General features: G+C 44.7%; 1 protein-coding gene across 1 annotated transcript in view; it reads left to right on the top strand.

Annotated features, from left to right (window-relative positions):
• The first annotated feature begins 10,650 nt into the window (after nt 1-10,650).
• adamtsl4 (ADAMTS-like 4) overlaps nt 10,651-24,698 on the top strand; it is a 30,982-nt gene continuing 16,934 nt past the window's right edge. The window contains exons 1-4 of the mRNA XM_079275519.1: nt 10,651-10,885; nt 12,281-12,344; nt 15,404-15,975; nt 16,814-17,513. Of these exons, the coding sequence (XP_079131645.1) occupies nt 10,863-10,885; nt 12,281-12,344; nt 15,404-15,975; nt 16,814-17,513 (1,359 nt within the window). The 5' untranslated portion in view covers nt 10,651-10,862. The remainder of the gene's footprint in view (nt 10,886-12,280; nt 12,345-15,403; nt 15,976-16,813; nt 17,514-24,698) is intronic.

Genomic DNA, 24,698 nt, shown 5'->3' with positions numbered 1-24,698 from the left:
AGACTGAAAGAGGGTGTTAATTCACTGTACAGATTGGACTAAAACAGGGATGTCCATGTTTAAAACAGAATTAATGGTCATTGTGTTTGTACTTGTGTATGTATTCAGAAATGCCACTAAATCCTCTATTTCTTTACAGTCTGTTGCTGCTATTTATGCTAAGTGGGGGAATCACGGGCGCCCATCAGAAGACCTGAGATGCAACAGTATGGTCTGAAAGGGTCAGTTCACCCTTAAAAAATCATTTTGTAGCATATTTGTAGATATTTTAGTTTATGAGGTTTTTAAATGGCTGTTTGAGGTTTCTGCTGGCACCCTAATTGCATGGATGTGAATGAAATGTTTGGTTTGGGGGCTCACGGTGTTCACGGCTTGAGATAAATGCTAACACGCTGATGCCTTCTTAGTTTAGCGTGTTAGCATGCTAATATTGGCAAGAGCTGAACTCTGATGAGATTAGTCTTGCAGGTATTTGGTTACAAAGTATTTGGCAAATTTAAATTTTAACCTCATGATGGCATTCGACGAAAAATGGTCAGAGTTGTTACAATTCATCCTGAGGGTACATGAATGTCTGTACCAAATGTAATGATAATCCATTGAGATATTTCTCTCAAAACATTCATAACTCAAACAAATGCAGGCAAAAACCAAATATGGCTGAATACCACAAGGGGTAAGAAAGAAAATATTGTTGGAATTTGGGTGAATTGACCCTTTTAAGTTCTTTCTCACAGATTTATTCTTGATATCATGATATCAAGATGTGTATTTATAGTACTCCCTGCTGTTGGCTTTGTGCTAAACGGGAAGATAAAATACGGCACAGCTACCGGCCAGCATTGCACAGTAGTTGCGTAGTGATGACACAAAGCATGAGCTCCAGTAAACACTGAAGTCTTAACTTTATAGATAACAAAATCTCACTGCTCCCACCCTCTGCCCATACTATCTGTGCACACACACACACACACACACACACAAAGCAATCCTTCATTCAACTGGTGGAGTCACTCAGAGTTCATAGGAAATTATTTTTAGCTAAAGGGGTCTATCAAACCCCTTTGGGGGGGCTGCAGCAAAGAAGAAAACCTTTTGAGTACAGTGTATTGTGAGACAGTAACGATAGTTCATTCAGGGAGACAGATGGATCTCTACAGACGTTTAATATATACGTAAGAGCAAAGTCTTCATGGGAAAACCATAAAGAACGGTCCATCTCTTAAAAGTTGAGAGCCCTGAAAATGTATTTTCTCTCTCGGCTTCTTACTTTGAGTGACGGAGTTCGACATGAGCACACTATTTTATGGCGAACTCTCAACTGTTTTATGATTTCACATGAGAAAGTCTTTGTTTTTCTATTTCTTTGTACTCTTTTCACTGGGAAAAGTTGATGTCCCATACTTGCGTGCAGCAATCAGGATTTGGCAACATTTGAATCAGAGTTTGATGGCAGATGGTTGGTTGTATGGTCACTGTCAACCAGGGCTGCAACTAACGATTATTTTCATCACCGAGTCATCGTTTCTCAGTTAATTGTTTTTCCGATAAAATGTCAGAAATTCAGTGCGGTGTGTAATTTCCTTCATCAAATGTGCTGTTTTGTCCGAACAATAGTCCAAAACCAAAAGATATTCAGAGTATTATAATTTATAACAAAGAATAGCATTAAATCATCACATTTGAGACTTTAAAACCAGCAAAAAAATGACTAAAACAACTATTTGATCATCAAAATAGTCTTTATAAAATGATGTCTAAAGATGTTTTTCTATGTTTTTTGTTTCTCCGTATTTAGTCATGAATATTTGTGTTATAAAGAAGTACTTAAGATTTGAAGCCAAGTCTTCAGGAGCTTTACCTGTTCGCTACAATGACAGCGGGTGGAGAAAGTATTAACAGAGGAGCTTTTTGGGAGCCTAACTGCGGTTATAAAGTGACAGATTTTGAGATGACTGTTGTCCTGGAAGTCCAGTTTTCCTGGAGGGAGGCAGGGTGACGCTGACCCAGGCAGGGAGGCAGAGCCTGACAAGCTGGCCAGAGGAAGATAAACGGGCTGCTCTGTATTGTTCTCCTGGTATCACTGAGAAACTGTCAGCCTGACTGATTGAAGGCTGAACCTCCCAAAATAGGCCCTGTGAGGCCAGGCTGCCTTCCCCTTCCACCCCGTTATAAATAACCCCGCTGTCTGTGAGTGTGTGCTCGTGCGTTATGTGAGTGTGTGTGTGTGTGTGTGTGTGTGTGTGTGTGTTTTTTAGTGTAGGGACAAGAAAGAAAGAGTGTGTGTGAGCAGGGAGAGAGAAATGTGATCACTGCCAAGGCGGCCTTAAAAGTGAAGCCACTGAAAACAATAACAGGAGGTCTGTGGGACTCGGAGCCAAAGAGTGACAGGGACCCAGCAGTCAAGACCCTCCGCTGACCTCTTCTCAACACACACACACACACACACACACACACACACACTGATTTGGAGGGATAGATATAGTGTGTGTGTGTGTGTGTGTGTGTGTGTGTGTGTGTGTGTGTGTGTGTGTGTGTGTGTGTGTGTGTGTGTGTGTGTTAAGTCGGTAATGTTCGAATAGGGGCTTGTAAATTACCACCTGAGGGAATATCACTTGATTATTTGGACTGTTTACTCGGTTCAAGAGGTGTGCCGGAGGTAAATGTCTTTCAGGCAAATATATGACAGCAGTGCAGCGCCAGCGCACACTTAAAACCTCAGTTCAATGCAGCTGGGAGGTGACTCATCTGCTTGTTTACAGCCGAGCAACAATTAAGCAAAAAACGTAAAATAGCGGAATAAAGTCGTTGGAAAGCTTTCTTGTCAAACCCCAAAATCCTCAGCCCACCCACACTGCCTGGCCTAGCAGGCTCAGCTCTCGTTCCCTCTCGCCAACTCCCTCTCGGCCTCTCCTTTCCTTTGCCCTCACTGTTCTGGGTCCAGTAACTCTGCTCAGCTAAGTCTCAACTCACAGTTCATACAAAAGAGGTTTTGGGGTATGTTGCTCCTTATTTGATCTGGCTGCTCTCTCAACCCGTCAGACGGTCTCCACTTTAATCCCCCGCTGTGCGCCTTAGATTGAGGCGTGTGCTTGCGCTTGGCTTTAGATCTATTTAAAGGTAATAGATGCTCCTGCACGCACGCACGCCCACACTGAGCTGGTGACTGAGCCAGGCCGGGGAAGTCACCCTCACAAAGACACACAGATAGCTCACAGCCCAGCACAGTAGTGTACAGTCTCGGCCTGGCCTCAGTCTGCTCCCAAGTATGTCTGCTATGCTCAACACACTGGTGACCTGATTTCCTATCCTGCTCTCATCAGAGCGGGACACCTAGAGAGAAGAGGGAGCAGACAGAGGCGGGAGAAAGGACGTCTGTGCGAATAAGGCATTGCTTTATTGTTCGAGCCAACCTGTTGAATGGCTCTCAGGAGGGAGGAGTCAATGGGTTCAGGGGAAGGTCAGAGGTCACGTTGACCTCTGACCTGAGGGTGGGACGTACATCCAGATGCAAGTTCACTACTTCCAATTGAAAACTGATAGCTGGAAGAGAAGTTTTAGGATTCGAGGGAAATCAAAATGATGTGATGTTTACTGGAAAATTGTTTATCACTGCACCAGCATGGGAAAAAATAGGTTGAATTCGATTATTTGCAAACCAGAAGTTATTAAAGATAACATTTATGGTAGGAAGTTGATGAATTGTGTCTTTTCAGTCTATGCTATAGCTGTAGTCAAAGCCACAGTAGAATGTGTTAATTGTTGTTGATAATAAAAAGTTCAGCCCCACATGATCTGCTATACGCATGCAGTATATCTAGTGCATGTTTAATAGACTTCCAATCCCTTTCCTCATCTCAGTATGTTGAGCAGAGGCCAGCGAAGCCTTGGGGAGTAAGAGGAGGACCTCAGACGTTGACCTCAGGTTGTTTCCAGGATTCCTGCTTGTGGAGGATACTGAAACCTGAACCTGGCCGAGAGAAGGAGAGACACACCGGTCACTTCACAGAAGGCTAAAGGAGGGGAGGAGGTGCTGGAGTACACGGCCAAGTCCTTGACGTAGAGCTTTGAAATGTTGCAGATGGATTACATAAAGATACACAAGATGATTTCTTATTTTAAATGTGATGTAACTAAATCTAAAGGCGTTGTAAATTAAAGGAATAGTCCCAACATTTTGGAAAATATGCTTATTCGCATTCTTGCCGAGGTATAGATGTAGTTGTGTAGAGTATTGGTACCACTCTCACATCTCTCCATTAAATCTACAGCAAGCAGCCGGTTAGCTTAGCTTAGCATAAGGACTGGAGACAGGGGGAAACAGCTAGCCTGGCTCCGTCCAAAAGTGATAAACCTGCTTTCCTGCACATCTAATGCTCACTCGACATATTTTCTTTGATGAATTCATCCGAATACCAAAGCGTCAAAATGACAAGTTTCACCGCGGGTTGTTGGAGACGTGAGGGAGGTGTCGAGCTTCTCATCTGACTTTCGTCAAGAAAGCAAATAAGCGTATTTCCCAAAATGTTTAGCTATTCCTTCAAATAATATTTGAATGTATACACTTTGAGAGAGATTTTTGTTTGTCTATGTTTCAAGTATTCAGACCTCAGATAATATTTAGGGAGAATTGTTTCTATTGAGGTTGGATTACAATTCCAGCAGGCCAGTCCACTGCCGCAGGGCCCCAAATACCGAGGCTCCCTGTACTCTCCACATTCACCTTGTTTCAGTTGTCATTTGTTTTTTTGATAAAATGCTAATTTGTGTGGGAATATGCAACATTCAGACTCGGTATCAACTGAACTGATAGGGGCCTCTCTCAGAGTCCTGCATTATTATTCACTCTTGGGTCTTTGTTCTGAGATTCGGGCCCCTTCACACAACCATTGATTGGTACTTTTCTGCCCTGGAGCTGCCACAGCGGGTTCATCTGGAAAGGGTTTGTATACATAGGAAAAAACCTTTTTGAATAATTCTTGAGGCTTTGGTAGTTTGTCTTTTTAAACTGATAATAATAAGCGAATAATAGCATTTTAAGATGTTTAACAGGCCCTTGGAACATTTTTTAAATCATGCTAGTGGCACAGCTCTGTAGACGGTAATGTCTGTCTGTCCAACACTTTGATGCAGACTGAAATATCTCTACTGTCGGAAATATTGCTGTTAAATCTTTGTAGAGATGTTTATGCCCCCCTAAGGATGAATTGAATAACCTTTCACCTGAGAGATCACCTAACTTTTCCTTTTACGCTGTCATCAGGTCAAAATTGTAATTATTTTTACGACTAGCTATCTAAAACCTGATGGCTTTCCCATCAGCCTCAGCTGTTCTTTGCATCGATTTGCAAATATGCTGACACTCGAAACAATGACAGTGAACATCGTCTCAAATGATTCTGATTATCGTGATTATTACCGTTAGTGGTAGGAGCACTATTAAAAGCGTGAAAATAGATAAAATTCCTTATTTGTAATAAAAGCCTGCTGCTCTCGTTCTATTCGCCCATTTTTAAGTTAACAAAACTTCAATCCGTCAAGCATGGCACAGTAATCGAAAAGTAATGACAATACATCACTGATGGCTGCCAGATCTGTCATCATCGACCAAGATCTCACGAATGACAGGAATGTACTATCAGCAGCAGTTCATTGAAATTCAGGCTGTGATACAACACACGGTAGTCTCAAACCGATCGGCCACAAACATACCGAAGCTTTTATGACCCAGCTGCGTCGTTACGCTTTTGGGCGCTCTTGCGGGGCTGGTGCGTCTGGTGCCAAACATGGCTGCACTGTGCCAAGCCATATCTTACATGACCGTTCACACACACTAGACACTGTTGTTTTGTTGTTGTTATGTGTACATACGTGGCCCAGTAGCTTCTCTGAATGGGGAACAATTGCTCTTTGTGTGAATAATTGGAACAAGGTTATTTCAGCAGTTTCGTCAGCCAATTAGGGTCCAACCGAGCTGACCTCTTTCTCGCTCTTCCCGTCGTGTCCTTGTCTCGCCAGGGACGACTGTAACTCCTCATGAGTGCTACTCCCATCAATCCTCTTATCTCCGTCTTTTACCACTTTTGAACCTCTTATTCCTATTCTCATCACTCATGATCTTTCTGTCTGAGCTCCATCAATAGCCTGTGCTTACAGTTTCACAGAACTAAAAGGCTTTTAGTGGAAAAATACCTCTGTGGTTCCCTCTCTGACTGTAAAGATGTTATCCGTTTCCTTCTCTGGCTCTCTGAGCCCTTTTCAGAGCACACATGCCCTGCTTTGATCCGGACCCTGGCACAGTGTTGGTGGAATGGAGCAAATATTGACTCTCATCTGAGCCAGACAAATCGCACCCCCATCCTGCCTTCTTTCTCTTTCACTCTCCTTTACACTTGCTCAGTTCCCGTCTAATCTGCCATTACCTCTTTCTCTCACATTCCCTTTCATCCCCTTTTTGCTGCTGCCTTTCTTCTCACTCCCTTTGTGTCCATGTCTGTCAGTCTCTCTCTCGTCTCCACTCGAGGCTTCTGAGGCTGTCTGTGCTGTTGGGTCAGGACTCTCCGCTTAGTTCGCAGCCTTCGCAGATATCAATCCATGACGTTCTCTATCTCAATGTTTGGATTTCACACTGTCCAAATGAAAGTCTGTCACCTTCATGTGCTTTATGTTGAACTGCCTTAAGCCTGGAGCATACTTTTGCATCTGCGAGTCTTCTGACATGCACAGGGAAAGTGTGAAGACATTCGTGGCATGAGCGAACATATTTTCATATCATGTTCATATGTGCTGCAGACGGCTGCCACATATACAAAACCAGACAACACAGAAAGAGAAAAAGAGACAAGTACCTAAATTTGTGCTTCCACCTTTTCGGTTCCTTGTTTTGCTTCCATATTGAGCTAACCCCATTCCTACTGGATGAATAACTAGTCAAAGCACATTTGCTGCACTGGACTACAGACGAGGATTATGTTGTACTGCTCGATGATAAGTCAGGGAACCACTAAGATGATTAGGCTATCCTCTGGGAACCATTAATGTCCCAACCAGAATTTGTGCCAATCCTTCTAGCAGATCTTGAGTTATTTCACTGGACAAGTAAACATTTTGACCTGCTGGTAGCACGAGAGCAAAATACAGGGAATTACTGAAAGGGTCCATCCTCTGGGTACCATGAATGTCTGAACCAAAAATTATGACAACACATAAAAAAGACAATCCACTAAAACAAAAAATGCCAGAGGAAATGTCAGGGGATCACCAAAGTCGTCGAGCTTCGTCCTCTAATGTCTAATCAGACATTTCATCCGTGAAGGCCCTGAACCATGTCAGCCAGTCGGTGAGTGTCTGTGGCCCTAGTTATGTCCCGCACCGTTGGCACTAGTCTGCCCTGAGAAATCAATCTGATTAGCTTTTCAGCTGATCAATCCATTATACTAACAACATTACAATCTGGATTGAAGCTAAGTGTTGAGCGAGATGGTGTGAAAATGGTCGGCAAAAGCTGCTTTGTTTCCTCATAACAACAGTACATCCACAGCCCTAGGTCTTCCAGTTTCCCTTTTTGAATGACGAATACGGACGACTGCTACCTGCTGGTATGGAGAGTAATCTCCTCTCAGGCAGGTGCAGAACATATGTGCTAGTTGGTGGTTGGCTGTCGTCTTTGCGGGATGTTCAAGTGCAACTTTTTGGCCAAGACGCAAGCGACGTGAGGAGACGCAACAGTCAGCCTTCCTCGCCGCTCGTTCTTTGACGTCGGTTTGGTTGCGTCTGGTCCAATCCATCCCATTGTTATTGAGATATTTCAGTCTGGACCAAAGTGACAGACCATCAGACAAACTGATCGTCATATACCTGCATGGACGAACCCTCTCCTCCCTCTTACATAAAGACAATGTTTCAGCCCTGACTCCTCTCGCTGTCTGTAGGTGACTTTAAACTGAGCTTTCCTGTCTTGAACAGTGTTACCTGAACAGGGAATACTGGGACCTGTGGTCTGAAAAGGGCCAATGATAACCATCAGATGGGTCTTCATACTCATCCCCTCTGTTTCACTTATTTAAGTCACTCTGTCTCGCTGCTGTCTTCACAGCCCAACTCTGTCTGTGTTGCTGGTCTGAAGAAGCCTGGAGGCCTCATTCACTTTCACAGTAAAAGGGTTGCGGGCTTACTGTGAGGCAGGGTGTGTCTACACGCAAGGAGTTTTTTGAGTGATGTATCACTCCCACGGGGCCCCGCTACTCTGATCTGCAGAGATATTACTGAAGTCAGCCGCTCGAGACGCATAACAGATCTGCTGCTCCATACGGACCTCCCCGGACACACGCATGCATCTGTATGTTGTGATGACTACTTGATACAGACATTTTGCTCATCGGGATTCTGTGGTTGGTGTTGCGTGCCAACACGTTGGTTATTGCTTCTCAGGGATCCAGAGAAAGAGAGAAAAGAAAGAAGGGAGTGGAGCAGGGGGCTATAAGTGGTCACGGACCACTGGTGGCCATGGCAATGACCTCTGGCTAATTGTAGTTACTGATAGACATGCTGCTTAGAAGTACAGAGATATCCATTTCACGAATCACACACACACACACACCCGACCCTGCTATATGTGTCTGTGCATGTGCGTTAACCTCTGGAATCTACCCTCGTCATTCTGGGTACGCCTTTAACGTTTACTTTTATTTTGACAGATCAGATCTTCAGGCCGCTCTGTAATGTGGTTTAAGTTTTAAGTTGTTGGCTCGCAGCGGGCTTTGAAGTCGCTAATCTCCTTCACCATCACTGTGTCCGTGTTTTAGGATGCCTGTCCAGGAAAAGCAGCAGCAGCAGCAGCAGCAGCAGCAGCAGCTTGGCCCTGGGACGTCTCAACCCCTGGGTGTGTGTTCGACCATAACTCACTGCGTACCCGCCCTCCCTACCACTCATCGGCCTCTCTCACATTTCCACCATCTCGCCTCTCTTCTCAGTGGCAGCAGGGTGGGAAATGTTATGTTGATGAGTCGGGCTCTGATCTCCTTGCTGGTAAACAATGTTTTTAGTATCATTAGTTTCACTTTCCCTCCCTTTTTTTCACAATCTATCCATATTTCATTGGACTCTTTTCCTCTCATGCACTGTTTACTGTCTGTTCCCTCTGTCTTCATCCTAACTACATTCATACTGATCATGTCAGCTCTATCTTCTCTCTGCTTGTTTTTCTTGAAGAAGATGATGTTTTTTTTAATTATTTGTCATGCATACAGCCACCACTGATTCATATAAACCAGATCCAGAATGCAGCACATGCATGTTAAACAATGCAACAGAGTCCAAAGTGAAGCCAATTAAGAAAGGTTTTATTTTTGATGTTCAGACCTTTATGTTTACAACAATAAACGATTATCATGTATGAGAAAAGTCAAAAGAAAGACTAAGTCGTCCGTCATACCTTCTTTTCCCACATTCTAGACAAAATTCGTGAACTTAAACTCCTCAAACTGAAACAGCCGTTCACATTTTGTTGTTGTCTTACACTCTCGTATCATCGTATCATCGTATCATCGTATCATCGTATCATCGTATCATCGTACAATACAGAGGAAAATGGGACTCACTTTGTATTTCTCTCAACTTACCCACTTTTACCTACAACCTCAATATACAGACGAGGAATACTGTTTTTATTTGTAAAACGTTGTGCAAGTATTTTGATTTTGACATTTCTTTCAAACCATTTTTTCTTATTTGGATAAAAGCTTACTTAACATTGCACCATACGTTTCTTAAGTAGACACACAACACAAATCAAGTAAAGCTCTTTATCCCATGAAGAAATATTATTTGTTTCCTCCCAACCTCTGTGTCACTCTTCACCCACCCCCACACACACACACACACACACCCACTGTCCCCTGTGGGCTGTCTTTGGTCGCCTTGTTCTTCACAGCCCACACACACACACACACACACACACAAAGTCATCATTCCAGCTCTGAAGTGGCTTGTCCCTTGGGTGTACTTATCTGGTGGAGCATGTCTGCTTTCCAGCACTTGTGTGATTAAACAGTTATGAGAAAACACAGCAATGTTTATATCACTCAAAAATATATTTTGCATGGCAACTACATGCTTCCAGTGAGTCAACAGCCATATTTCATCTCTGCAAAATACAAAAATCATTTTCCACTGTCGACATTCATTTTCCACTTTGTTGTACAACAATTCGTGTTTGTATTGGCACAATGGTAGACCCGTAAAGCTTTGTACTTCCCTGCTGCAGATGCTGCCAGCTCATGGCTGTTTCCGACAATGAGTAGATCATTACTACTGATCAGTGTGACCTAGTACAATGTAGCATTCTTATGTTGCAACGAAGAAAGCGGCTCTGAGAGTTATTATAGCTTAGTGTGTGTGTGTGTGTGTGTGTCAGAGAGCGAGAGAGAGAGAGAGAGACTGTGGGAGTGTGTGGTTTATGCGGGAGAGTTCTGTAATCTGTTCATTTTGTGTCTCCTGTCTCCCCCCTCTCTCTTCCCTCTGGCCCCTGGCTGCCAGGCGTCACACCAGTATATAATAAGGACCCCAAAAAAAGTTGTAGAGTGAACGGACTGAAAGAGAGAGAGAAAGCAGAACCCTTCCCACTCTCCTAAAATCACGGGGAGTGACTGTGACAGGAGAGAGAGAGAGAGAGAGAGAGAGAGAGAGAGAGAGAGAGAGAGAGAGAGAGAGAGAGAGAGAAGCCCTCGCAGGATTTCACCACATTTCTTTCAGGACCGCACAGACAGGAACAGACCACAATCCGATCACTGAACCTGGACTGATAATCAACAGCTTGTATTCGTCGCGGAGTGAGGACTGTTGTGGGAGACTCTTGGAGGAGCATGCGGCTCGGTTTACTATTCAGGTAAAACTTTGACTTTTACTGCTGCAACCTGCTGCCTCTGTCAGTCCGCTTGTACACAACATCACATGGGGGGTTGCATCCTCCTTTGAGTGGGGCATGGTGTGTTGAGCGTGGAAGAGATTTTATAAAGTTGTTTTGTTTTGTGGCGAAGTTTGGACTTTTACGCGCGATGCCTTCTTGTTGCGCACTGCGCTTTGCAGGATATATGATAGGAATTTACCCGAAGACATCTGGGTTTAGGTTCGTCTTTCTCCTCAGGGCAGCTTTTTGTGAATTTCCCCTCTGTCCCACTCTCTCTTTCCCTCTGTCCCCGCGGCTCTGAGTTTATTCTACAATGTGCCACTGTAGCTGCCAGGAAAACGTGGACCCGGGTAGGGGGTCCTTACTTCGGCCTCAGTGGCTCTGTTGTGTCGGGCTGTGCGGGACCTTTGTCTGTGTTTTTCGGGGTAGTCTGATGTGGGGAAGCTTCTAGAGACCATGGCGGTGCACCACACTGGGAAGAAGGCACCAATTACCCAGACTACATGTGGCTTGCGGACTCGTGGTTGTGGTGATGGTTTGGTTCTCGTGGTGACCGCTGAATGGTCCATCATAGCAAGTCGTTTAGTGTCATGTTCAGGCTATTTTCTTGGCAGATGAAGAGATGGTAGTCCACTTGTTTCTTGTGCACTTGTGTCTGCAACTTCATGGAGATTGTTGTGGCATTAAAAACAAGTACATTTATCAGAAACGTTTCCCCTTTAAGGGAAATGTAAGGCTTTGACGACTCAATATATATGTAAAAAAAAATATATATATATATATATATCTATATATAATATAAAGCTGCTCTAGTGGGTAATGCACAGTACAGCATTATTTTAGATATTGTGACTGATTAAGTCTGGTTGTTGTGTGTGTGTGTGTGTGTGTGTGTGTGTGTGTGTGTGTGTGTGTGTGTGTGTGTGTGTGTTAAAGCCACATCCTCAGGGTGTGTAGAGCCCCAGAGAGAGTCAGGCGGAGGAGAAACATACTTGCTGTTTAAACCCATTAGTTTGTCAGCGCCTCCCAAAATGTATTGAGATGTTTGCCAGTGAACCCTGAAGGGAAAAATAAACTTGTGTTCATCCCGGCTGGAACGCTCACGCCTGTAGTGGGAAAGAAAGTGGCATAATTGTAAAATGAGGTCACTGGAACATTGAACATTGAACACAGTTTGTAAAGTAAATTTAGATTCGGGGAAATATGTTCAGGAACGCTGATGACCATTGAACAAAGAACAATGAGTCTCTGTAAGTTTGCAGAGTACATACAAATGCACATTTTAGGTCATGGAACTATTATGGAACAACCTGCTGATGTTTAAAAGCTTGTATATCTGCCACGTATTTCCCCCTCTGCTCTTCATCCCTCCAGGCTCTATGTCCTGTGGGGTTTTGTGGTGGTCGCGACCTCCGTGACCAAGGCAGCCAAGAGGAAGGTGAGTCATTAGCTCATTAGGAGTGAGAAAGGGCTGAAAAGTGAGAGTTTAAGGATAGATTTCCATTATTTCATGTCCTAAAACAATCCTGACTGGCCCATATGCACTCTAAAAGAGTTATCGGATGCTGGAAATGGTCATACTGGCTGCAAAGACATCCCATTCTTTTTCTTTTTTAAAGATTTTTTAGTTGTTGGCATTTTCACATTTATTGGACAGTGAAGAGGCAGACTGGAAACGGGGGCGAGAGATGGAGCTATATGACATGCAACCAGGGTCCCTGGCTGGAGACTGTTGCCGTTATGTGGCATGCACTGTAATCATTCGGCTCCCACGGTGCTCCCTCTCTAACACCAATGGAAGAGATGGGACACCAAATCCAAAGTCCTCATACTTCGCAGAAATACATGCCGAATTTCAGACAAAGCTAATGCGAGGCTTCACCAGTCGGAGTCAGTCAAATTAGGTGGGTACCTTCCATTCTTTTTAGTATCAAATTCAGTTTGTGTTAGCATCACTCCACTGCAGCTAAGCAAGGAAACACCGTCTAAGAAAACAAAGGGGGAATTTTAAACTAAAAAGTCTGTAACTCAGTCTGCTGAAGCCTCAAACCAGCTTCCCCTGAACTATGGAACAAATTGTTGTTGCAGATAACAACATCTTTTCATGATCTACTCTTAAGAAAATCAGCAGCTGTGTTCATGCATTTTTCAGATGATGTGTTTAGGTTTTTAAAAAAAGTATTTAGCTTTAAGCCGCTATCATTGCTATTTTTTATCATAACAATGTATCAAATGTCAACGTGAAAACATTGTGAAAGGAGAAGAAGCTCAAGAGAATTCTAGCCTGAATCTTTATCGTGAGTTTCAGCTCATTGTTTCGCTCATTTGTTCGGCCGAAATGTTACTGTTTTGGTTCACTCTCACCACTCTCATAGGGTTTTATGGCCCCAGCGGGCAGATGTTACACTACCCGCTCAGTTCCAAACATCAGACACATTTAGCGACTAGCTGGGGCACATCGTCCAACATTAGCAGCTCAAGATCCAAATATTTCCCCCAGGAGCTGGTGGAGACCAAAAAACAGAGCTAAAAGAGAGTGGATGTTGGACTCACATTCATCAGGTGGCCAGAAGCACCCCTTCGAATGAATGATAATATCCTCCGTAACTGTTGGAAGAAGCAATAGTTTGCAAAAAAACAACTTAAAAGGTGTTGACGTGTCAATGTTCACTATTTGTTTCTGCTGCACCCAAGTGGAAGAAATCTGTTGCCGAAGGTTTGACAAGATTATGTTCCTCAACCTATCAATGAGCATTTCATCCTTCAGTTTAGCTGAAAAATCTGTTCTAATTACAAAAATAAGATGAAGAATAACTGTGGATTTTGTCCCCCATCTCTTCTGCTGGAAACTGGTGTAGGACTTGATGTCTTCACTGCCAGTATGGCATTTGGTTGTATGTACACATACACAGCTACACTCCGGTGCGGGCCTGGCGGTGCAGTGTCGCAGGAGTTTAACCAGTAGCTCCAGGTCAGCGGTGGCTGCTGCAGGTTCACTGCGCGGAGCTCATTAATGCCAGTTATGTGGCAGCTGTGTGTTTGATGTCACTCATTACAAAAGACAACACCTCCCTTCTAGAAACACACACACACACACACACTCACACACACTCAGTCATTACGCCTGTCTGCTTCAACCCCCCCTCATCTCTCGTACCCCTTTCTCTTTGCTTTTCTCCCACCCTCCTGCCATTTCACCGCAGACACTGACAGGAGCCCTTTTAATCAGGATAATACATACTGAAGCACACATGCACAGAAACACAAACACACAAGCATGCCTCTTACACCTGTCCTCTCTCGCCACAAACCCACAAACTCTTTCTACAGTACTTGCATCTTTCTGCCCATGTACACACTAAAAGAGAGAGTGAGGGGGGGGGGGTGGAGAAGTGGAGTGCAGATTTATGTTTTGTTTCTTTCTGAATGGAAACTTTTGTTCAGCTCTCATGTTTGCCGCTCTGCCAACCAGGCCAATGCTTCAGTTATGAAATGAGAGGAGAAACATTTATTTGTAGCCACAGAGGAAGACATGAAAGCCTGACCTGGCACCCACATACTGTACATGCACTCTCTCACACACACACACACACACACACACACACACACACACACAGCCAGATCAGCCCCAAATCTTGTCGTTTCTGCAGCGCATTCATATGACACCAACTCCAATGAATTTATCCATCTGCTCATGAACTGCTGGCAGGCGACCGAGTCTCCTCAAAGAACGAGTGAACTATGAAACTTTTCAGGATTTACAGTTTGGCCTCAGAGGAAGGAAACTCATGAGACTGCAGCTCAACAGCGGACTCAGTTTCTGTGAAGTGATAAGTCCCTCCAGAGATTTTTGATTTTGCAATGGCAGCGTTTTTGCTGAGTTAAGTACTTCTCTAAAATGTTGCCAACGCTTGTCGTTTTAACCTGTTTGCAGAGGGCTGAAGGTTACATGCAGTCAGAACACATTGAATTCATTGAAAGTACTTTTTAACCAGCCAAACCTTTTTCTTTTTCAATTCATTTATTGCCCAAAAATGTTTTCATTCAGGCCTTACATTTTAAAAACGGGACAGAACATACTGACATTCAATCAGATTTTCACAACATTTTCTGTTCGAAGTGAAAAGAGATATATCTGCTGGATTAAACCAGAGACTACCAACTGTTTTCGTGATCTCGCACAGATTTCTTGTTTTGCTGAATGCTGAAAGGTGGTGATGACAAACTGGTTACCTCGACAACAGATCGTTGTTGGGCGTGACAGAGAGTGATGAGGAAGCATGTAGCACAGATGGATTCAAAGTAATTACCACAAAAATATTTAATAATACCTCAAATGGTTTGTCTACCATTTGATTAGTTGATTGATAGAAATTGTATCGGCGACTATTGTTAAATAATTTATATTTATCATATATTATATGAATCAGTTTTTCAAACATACATCTCAATATCTGTGTTTGTTTGTGTGTGTGTGTGTGTGTGTGTGTGTGCCAGGTGGCAGGCAGACAGTCCAGACAGGTGTTTGAGGCGGAGCCTGTGGAGGGGGTGTGGTCTGTGTGGGTGGAGTGGTCTGACTGCTCGCAGACCTGCGGCGTAGGCGTGTCACAGAGGAGCAGGAAGTGTTTACCTCCCCCACCTCCCCTCTCCCACTCTCCACCCAACTGGGCAGGTTATTTGCACGGGGGCATCGGTGGTCCTGTCATCTCACCTGTGCGCCCCTTCTACCCGCCTCGTTACCCCGGGCAACACCAGTCTCATCACTCCCCGTCCACATCCGACAATCGCAACCAAGGGGTATCTCTGTATCGGAATACCAACCCCGGGGGAGGAGGAGCTCCGGTACCAGGACGGGCCAATCCAAACCCTCCTTTTTACCAGCCAGAATTCTCCCCATCCAATCAAGACCATGCTCCTGTGTACCGATCGTCCTACCACGCTCCCTCTCACGGCTACAACCAGCCAGCACGCATGATTAGGAGGCCGACCAATCCAGGAGCATCGAGGTCTGCAGGAGGCGGGAGCAGAAGGTCGACCGCCCCAAATCGTGAGGGTTTGCCTGCGAGGAGGTGAGTGAAGACTGGACTAGCGAACGAATCAATTGGAGCCGAGCTTCTCACAGATATAAGTTCATTTTTCATCTGTAAAATCTCCTGCTCTGTATGTATGTTGGTCACAATTCTGGATTCGTTAAATCAATGGGCCAATGCGTCATAATCAGATGTTTTTGATGCTGGTATCGGCAACAAAAATCCAGTATTTAAACCAAAAAGTTTCAGCATCTTTTTAAAGGTCAACGGTCAGTGGCCCATAGAGAAACACTGATTCAATCAATTTCCAGTTGACGGAAGCTTGTTACATGTGCTGTGTGCTGCTCTTCTCCAGGAAAATGACTCTAGCACACAGGAAGTGAGTTTTGCCTCATGCAGACGACATGGCTTTAACCTCTGTGATCTCTGGGACCTGCAACACAGAAACAGCGATGTTGTATCAACAAAGACGTCGCCAAACTAAAATATTCCTCAGAGTCCCATTTGATGCACATGCTCAGGACTCATTCAGGGGCCGTTAGTGAAAGTGCTGACATTGTTTCGGCATTAGAGAGGGTTTGTTATGATGTTTCGAGTGTTTGAGGTTGGAGTTTTGCCCATAACTGGTATCTGCTGTGTTATTAGATCATTACCTCTGGCTTTTGTCTTACCAACAGGCACTGCTTTACTCTGCCCGCTCAATGTCGGTTATGATTATGTTGGACAGCTAACATGTACTGTATCCGAAATGCATCCTGTCCTCCTGTTTTCTTTGTGTCCCTGCTTCTGGATCTTTCTCTCCATCTGTAAATCGTCCTCTCTAAATACTTCACTGCTTCTTCTTCCTTTTTTTTGTGTCTTTCTCCCTTCCTCGCAGGTCTTCCGCCATCCGTCCAGGTCAGTTCGGGTACGGCAGGGTCCCGTTCTCTCTGCCTCTGCACCGTCCCAACCGGCAGGCCCGCCACACTGTTAACGGCACTGATGCTGAAACATCACCTGTGCCCAATGAAGACGATGCAGAGAAGAACGGGAAGGAGGACGAGGAGACGGCGAGTGATAGAGAGGACAGGAAGTGGGGGAGGCGTGAGGAGGAGGTCTCTGAAGACCCTGCTGCTGAGGAGGATCCCACCACAACCACCACAACTGGCAACCCACAGCGCCATGTTGACCGACCCCCACAAACCAATACAGAGCACGGGAGGGCGAGAGAGCGAGTCCCACCTTCTCACTTCTTCTCACGCTCCTCATCAACATCTCTCCTCCCCAACCGCCACAGGTTTGACTGGCACTCCGTCTCCGCGCCGCCTCCTCCCATCCCTCCTCTCTCCCGCCCCAACTCCCCTGCGGTCGTGTCTCCTTTTTCCTCTCCTCTGCATCGCTCCAGCCCCACGCACAGAGACAGGGAGCTCCAACCAGGCTTTAGCCCCCACGTCCCACCCACCGGCGACATCTACCCGCTGCAGCACCCCCACATCCCGCACCTGGGAGTGGAATCAGGCAGGGAGGGAGGAAGGGCTGCTCCTCAGGTCTTCCGATGCTCTGGGCCGGAGAAGGAGTACCGCAGGTGCTTCTCGCAGGTAAGATCTTCACCCATGAATACGAGGAAAAAAAGTAATTCTTCCACTCATTCCACTGGCTTCACACGCTTTCAATCATCTCAGTAGTTCACTTTCATACTTGCTACTGAGTGTGTATGTCCCCCGCTCACCTCTGCTTTATTCAGCCTGCAGTCATGCTTGATTGAAATGCGTGCCCGGTGTTAGGCGGGCGTAAAGTAGAAGGTCAGCAGAGTGTGTTTGACAGGTAGATCATTCCCCAGCTCCAACACTAGCTGGTTGTCTTTGAGCAATCGGATGGAAACTGACTGCAACTGCCTCCGCAGCTCCAAGGCGTGTGTGTATTCTGAGTAGCAACCAGAATAGACACCTCTGTTGTGAAGCCATACGCGTGTCTTTGCGACTCATTGCACATACGTGTGAGAAGGAAAACTTGCCAGAACCTGCGCGTGAGTGTAAATGCGTGCGTAAATGTGTGCATGTGGCAATGTGTATCGGCGTAATGTCCTGCCTGCCGCGAGGCCTGTCCGGTGATGATTGGGGTTGCAACCGGCTCCATACCTCTCGGTGCGGCTCAGTGCGAGCGTTATCAGTTGCAAAGTGAAAAAAAGAGCAGCCCGAGGCACAGATCGTGACAGACGGGCGAATTCAAACCCCCGACACACGGCTGAGGAACTGAGGTGGACGCCGCAGTAACTCAGGTTTCACTGAGACAGGAATGCCACGCTTGATTTCACTCAATTAAATGTGAGATTGAGGTAGAATGTGGTGGATGAAGAGTTTTTAGTGATCGGGTGTTGTGCCTGGAGATTGTATCCACACTGTGTTCTTAATAGGCTTTATATATTTGTATCGTGGATTGTTTTAAAACATAACCATCAGGCAATAGACATTTTTTTAAAGGCACCCGTCCTGATATTACCACATTTCACACTGTATCACATTCGGCAAAGATGCACATTTTTCCACCTTTTTGCAATGGCTGTTTCAAATTCACAGCAGGCTTTCACACAACCTTCCACCACCGTTGCCATTTATTCAATCATTCATCAATCAACTCTTGTCCCTGGTGAGAGGGCCAACATGTGGAAAGTCACAGATATCATGCTTGAGTTCATTTCTATTTTCAAGCATTTAACATGTTAAGATACTTCGGTATGAAAAACTGAAACATAGACTTGCTATTCTGTCAGAATATTTCATACAATACTCATAGATAAAAGGAAAAAAACAATATGACGTGACATCTTTCTTGGGCACTACTTGCGATTTGAAAATGCAGTCGTGAGAAAGTATCATTCACTGAGTTTCATGTAAATCAGTTAACCATGTGTGAGATATATCTCACATGGATGGAGCGACGGACGAATAAAATAAACAGAAGGAAACTGATCCACAGTCCATTTTAAGATGTGATCATGGGGACAGAAATATATTTGACCCGTTATTTATTCCAGCAGACCACTTGTAACCGGTCCGTCTTAAGTGAGAGCATTGGTAGGATTAAAGTTAAATACCACACACATACACCTACACACTTATGCGTTTTCACTCTCACTCGTTATTTCCACAACTGGCTCTCATCGAGTGGAAGTAGACACTTGAATTTGGGGCCGGGTTGGCACTCGTGGGCTCTTGACTTTTCTCTCTTTAGATAACTTGGCAGGCTCTCTTTCCCTCTTTTATCGCCCTCTCTTTCTTCTTTTCTGTCTCTACCCGGCTCTGTGTGATAGTCCCCGTGTTAAAACAGATTTAGTTGCTGGCCCGGCAGAATGCTGGCTCTGTGTGTGCCAGCAGCGCTAATAGCGGTCCTGTGACGGCTCAGCCTGACTCATTGGGTTTCATATTTACCCAACATTAGCCTCTGCTTTAGCCTTGTTTGCTCCTGCAGTGTCCACATTTTTATATGTCTTTTCATTATTTAAAGATCGGTTTAACTTCTGATGAATGCAGGACTTTGCCCAGACTTGTGTGCACTGTATATGTGTGTTTGTGTGTGATTTAGAGTGAGCCAGACTGTGTGTGACACATCCTATTATCTATTAGGTGTGTTTGTCATAACACACCACGCCTGAGGCCCATCACAAGTGTGATTGGCTGTGTGTGTGTGTGTGTGTGTGTGTTTTTACTGTTGCGTAGAAGTAAGAGGGGAACCGAGAGAGGGTCAGAGGAAATGAGAAGGGCAAAAGGGGAAGTGTGTGTGATGTGTGTGTTCGCGTGAAGGAAGTGACGCAGTTAAGTAGTCGTGAATGAGAGTACTGTTTTTAGAAAATCTGCACACACTAGTGGGAAGCCAAGCTAAAGGGCGAGGGGAGAGAAAAGGTGGGGAGGGAGGGAGGCACAGAAGAAATGGTGAGGATGAGTGTTATGGTGTCAGAGGGGTAAAGAGAGGCAGCAACAAGTAGAGTGGGATGGAGAGACAAAGATTCTGCAGGAGGAAAAGAGCTTCATGGAGAAGAGATTCATGGAGAAGTGTGTGCGTTTGTGTGAACGAGCTCAGTGTAACAAGAGGAGAAGTTATTCTGTCCGAGGGAGAGGGGAGGGAAAGGTGGAATTTGAGAAGAAGCTGCCTGAAAAACAAGAGAAGAGAGACACAGCAGCTTGAAGCAGACACACTCCTCTTCCCCTCCTTTGCTTTCTCAATTCTTTGGTTTTGATGATTCTCCACTCATTCCCTCTCGCCTTAGCTCCTCTCTCAGTCCTCCTCTTCAGAGTAAATATTTTGCCAAGAATTTGCAGTCTAGTTGCCCAGAGCGCTTTCTTTGCACTTTGCTGCGTTGTTGTTGTTGTTGTTGTTGTTGTTGTTAGGCAACGCCCAAATGAGCACTCACGTCACACAAACCACAAACTGAAAGCTATCCAGTGGTTGCTAAAAAGCTTATTTTCACTGTCGATTAATCTGCTGATAACTTTAAAAAATGAATACATGAATTGTTTAACATATAAAATGTAAACAAACGATGTCAAAATGCCCAAAATGTATTACAGAAAAGCAGTAAATTCTCACACACACACTATATGTTATCTAAACAGTGAAAGTAATTGGTTAATTGACCAGTCGTTTCAGCGTGAATACAGTCCACACAATACTGTACACTAGTAGAGTCAGCACTGGTTGATAAGGAGGATATAACATTCACATATTATTGAAGAACCTCTGACTTCATTGTTCTCATCCCTCCACTACCGACACCAAACCGGCACTCTTGAGGAGACATGCATGCCATACTTTAAACACGCACTGCAATGTTAATGATCTCGCTCCTGTAGCCAAAGCCTGAGGAGTTTTAAGTTGTGACGACTCTGCACACGTAACGTTGCCTCAGGCTGCTTCATAAGTCAGATGATCTCATCACAGTCTGTCATTACAGTCTGGCGTTTCTACAAAGGAAATGTATCATTCGTATCAGCGCGGAGCCACACTCGGCAACTCTAATAACTGTGTGCAGACCCTGCCACGCTTACCGTTGTTCTCACGAAGTGACAAAGCGGCCCAGATGTTTTTGTTCGTGGGACTCCAGCACACACGCAAACACTCAACCACACTGATTCATTTAGAAGATCTGTACTTTCTTTGCTTTTGTCCTTTAACAAGCAGAAGTACCTGCTTCTCTTCAAAAAACAGGTTCCTCTGCTTGTTAAAAATCAGTTGATATCGGCTCCTGTGTGTGGAGTTTTCCCTCTTTCATGTTCCTTTTCAGGAAACAGGGAAACGGTCTGGTCTGTCAAAAAGTAACAAAATCCATGAACCAGCACCTCTAACGCTCACTAATCACCATGTTTTAGCTTGCTTGTTTAATCCGAACAAAAAGTGTAAAAACAGTGTCTCCAGGAAATAAACCCCGTGAGTTACAGGTCAGGAACATTCGACAGAAAACGCAACACATGCCACAAATTCATGAAATTTGTAAAACAAACACACAAAGAGACCACAACGTCGGCGGCCAGAGGACAGAGCACACCGCTTCTGCAGCAATGATTTGAATTCACAGAGTGAGTCCAACTTTTTTTAGACAACTTTGGATCCAATTGCAGACGGTTCCCGACAGAGGAAGCAGCATCTCTGTCTACAGTAAAACTCCTTTGCATAGTTCCGTGCAGACATTTGGACTGTTAATATAAATGAGTTCTGGGAACGAAGAGCATAGCTGTCCACACTTCCTTCCTCTCTCTCTCTCTCTCTCTCTCTCTCTCTCTCTCTCTCTCTCTCTCTCTCTCTCTCACTCTCTCTCTCTCACCCATGTGTTATTGTGAAAATATGCATTGAATCACTTTACTTGTTTGTAGCAATACGATGTGGTTTTGTCATTTGCAGTGCCTTCGAGCAGAGCTCTGGTTTTAATTTATTGATCTCGTGTCGTGTTTTCTACTCTTTTTCTTTTCTTTGCTTTCTAGAAAAGTTGTTCTGATGCTGAAACTCAAATTCCTCCATAACAGTATTATTTCTTGCCGCTCGCCTTGCGCAGCGCGGGGGCCCCCGTCAGTCGCTGATGGACGAGCAGCGTTTCTTTTGGAGCACTCCTGACTTCCCTTCCTCGGGGTCAAGGCCGAGAGCTGGGAGTTGCCCTGCAAAGCGGCGACGCACGGCCTCGGTCACAAGATTAGCCGGAAAATGTTAATCGGCTGAGGAACAAACACATACGCACACATCTTAACACATGCAAATGGATTTGTGTGCATGCATACAGTGATTAGTTCTGGCGTGTGTTGATTTACGGCTGCAGAGGCCAAACGTCAGTTGTTTTGTCTGTGTAATGTCGCAGTAATAGATAGAGAGACATAGATAGATGTTAACTTTATTCATCCCCAGGGGGAAATTAGTGTGTAGCAGCAGCAAGTTACAGAGTAAGATGAAATATTACGTGTGGAAATGCACAATATCTACAGTACAATAAAATAACTGAGCAAATATTGAATTTGAAGAAATGCTTGCGGAATGACCGGCCAGCCTTAACCTGTATGTGGCATTGCTGCGATACGGCCAGCTGTGCAGGCAGAGACTCGCATGGAGAATGCCGACGCTTTACCTGTGCTTTCCCTACGGAAACACACATGTGGTGAAAGGTTCCCGCTTTCCTTGTGATCTGTTCCTCCCGGAAACTCATTAGTCTTGCCTGGGCCGGTGTTTGTGTTTCACGCAAGAGTGTTATGTGTGACCAGGATTGGCTGGTGTGTGTTTATATGTGTGTGGCATTTTTGTGTGTGTGTGTGTGTGTGTGTGTGTGTGAGCATCGAACAGAGCTTTCAGCCCTCAGGCAGCCCCCCCCCCCCCTTCCTTCACATGCTCCAATATATTGCCCACAGACCTTTTCTCTCCTGCCCCCCCTCCCTGGTAGTAAAACGCATCTGAAACTTTCACAGCTCCCGAACAAAAACACTGACAGTCAGCTGTGTTCACTTTTCGTTCACCTGCTCTCTGCTGCTGTCCACTGTTCACTCTTTCAACGTGTCAGTCAGTAGCAGCCAGTTTAAGTTTCAGGTACTTTGATGGTACTTAAGCAAGGAGTTGTGATACTCCTGGTATTATACAAAGTTTACTGGTTTTAGCCATCATTCTTATTGGCAACCCCCAGGTGAAATCCCTAATAAATCCATCGGAGCAAGAAACGCAGCAGTCGGACAAGCCAACCCCCGGCTCATCTGAACTTATTTAGAGGAGAAAATGAAAGGTACATTTTTCCGACTGTCCATTGTAAACATCCAGCACAGTTTACAGACGGACTTCTTGATTCGACTCCGGTCTTCCTGTAGAATGGAGGATTATTCCCAACATTTGGTTTCGCTCACTTCACCTCTAAAGTGGTTCAGTTGAATCTGGCTCAACTGTTGGCCTGTTTACATCCCGTCTGACTGTCTGACAACTCGTGTTTCTTAAACTGCCGGACTTCATTGTAGTGATGACCTCAGTGACCTTTAGTGAGCATGATGCTGTCATACCTGATTGATTACCATGTTCAGTGTAAATGCTGACCAGAACTAAGAAACACACACAGAGTTTTTCAATGCCGCACTTGTTTTGTGAAGAAAAACTTTTTTATAATTTAACAAAAGAAGCTGGAAAGTTGTCAAATATTAAATCCAAGGACAATCAGCTGCACAAAATAAAATTCAGTAAAAAACCTTTTGAAAACCTTTAAAAAAATGATATTGCTACATGATTGAATGTTTTTGACTTTTGGAGTGAACTCGTGGTTTGAGTGTTTTGATTGCATCCACAGGCCCAGACTCATCCTCGCTACCTTTCCCTCACCACACACCACCTTTCTCTCTTTCTATCACCCTTCGTCTTTAAGTATTTTACTCTCTTTTATCTCCCCTCCTTGGCCCATTCAATAACTGCCACTCACCCCCAGTTCCCCTGCCATCACTCCTTCTGTTCACAGTTAAGGGGAGACCCGCTAACCCTGCACTCACAGTAAAGGAGGGAACACCAAAGTATGCCAGCCCTCACAATAACACACATTCTCCTCCAGAACCGTGAAACACCAGTTCTTGCTCTCACTTTACCTCCCCCTCCCTCCGTCCTCCATTCAGTCCATTAGCCTCCTGATGTTTTTACACACCCTAACCTCTCTATTAGGAGGAGAATCTGTTGGCTGCTTAGCATTCATACAGTCACTAACGCATGAATGCACACACTCGTCTTTTACTTACATTCTCTCTTTTCATTTTACATTCCTCCTGTTGTCTTTTTTGGAAGCTCTTTCTTTCTTTTTACTGAACTGTAGCATCCCATAGCTGCACACACACTGTCCTTGTGTGTGTGTGTGTGTTTGCTGTTTTCCACTTATCTTTATTTTATTTTATTGGTTTATTTGAACGGGACAGTGCACATGAATAAAAACATTTCTGCAAATGTGCCAGAGTTAGCCAAAAGGCTATTTTTCATCTGTCGTCCCAATCTGTAGTTTATGGTCTGACAGGCACAGACACACACATGAAAAGATACAGAGAAACTCTCCAGTTTCAAATGGCGCCCGACATGTTTACGTCCTGCAGACATATTTACAACCATCACCAACCGCATTTCACACAAACGCATCCAGGCAGATTTACAGGGTGACCTGAAAACATCAGGTCACATACGTACACGTACAATCGCCCCCTCCCCCTCCAACATATGCATTGAGCGGATGTAGCTTAAACACACTCTCTCGTTGAAGAGGCTTAAACCAGTCTACAACATATCGCCTGTAAATAACAGAA

This window comes from Melanostigma gelatinosum (genome assembly GCF_949748355.1).
Source record: "Melanostigma gelatinosum genome assembly, chromosome: 9".
NCBI lineage: Eukaryota > Metazoa > Chordata > Actinopteri > Perciformes > Zoarcidae > Melanostigma > Melanostigma gelatinosum.
The sequence above is the reverse complement of the archived record's forward strand: the minus strand, read 5'-3'. Positions and strand labels throughout refer to the sequence as shown.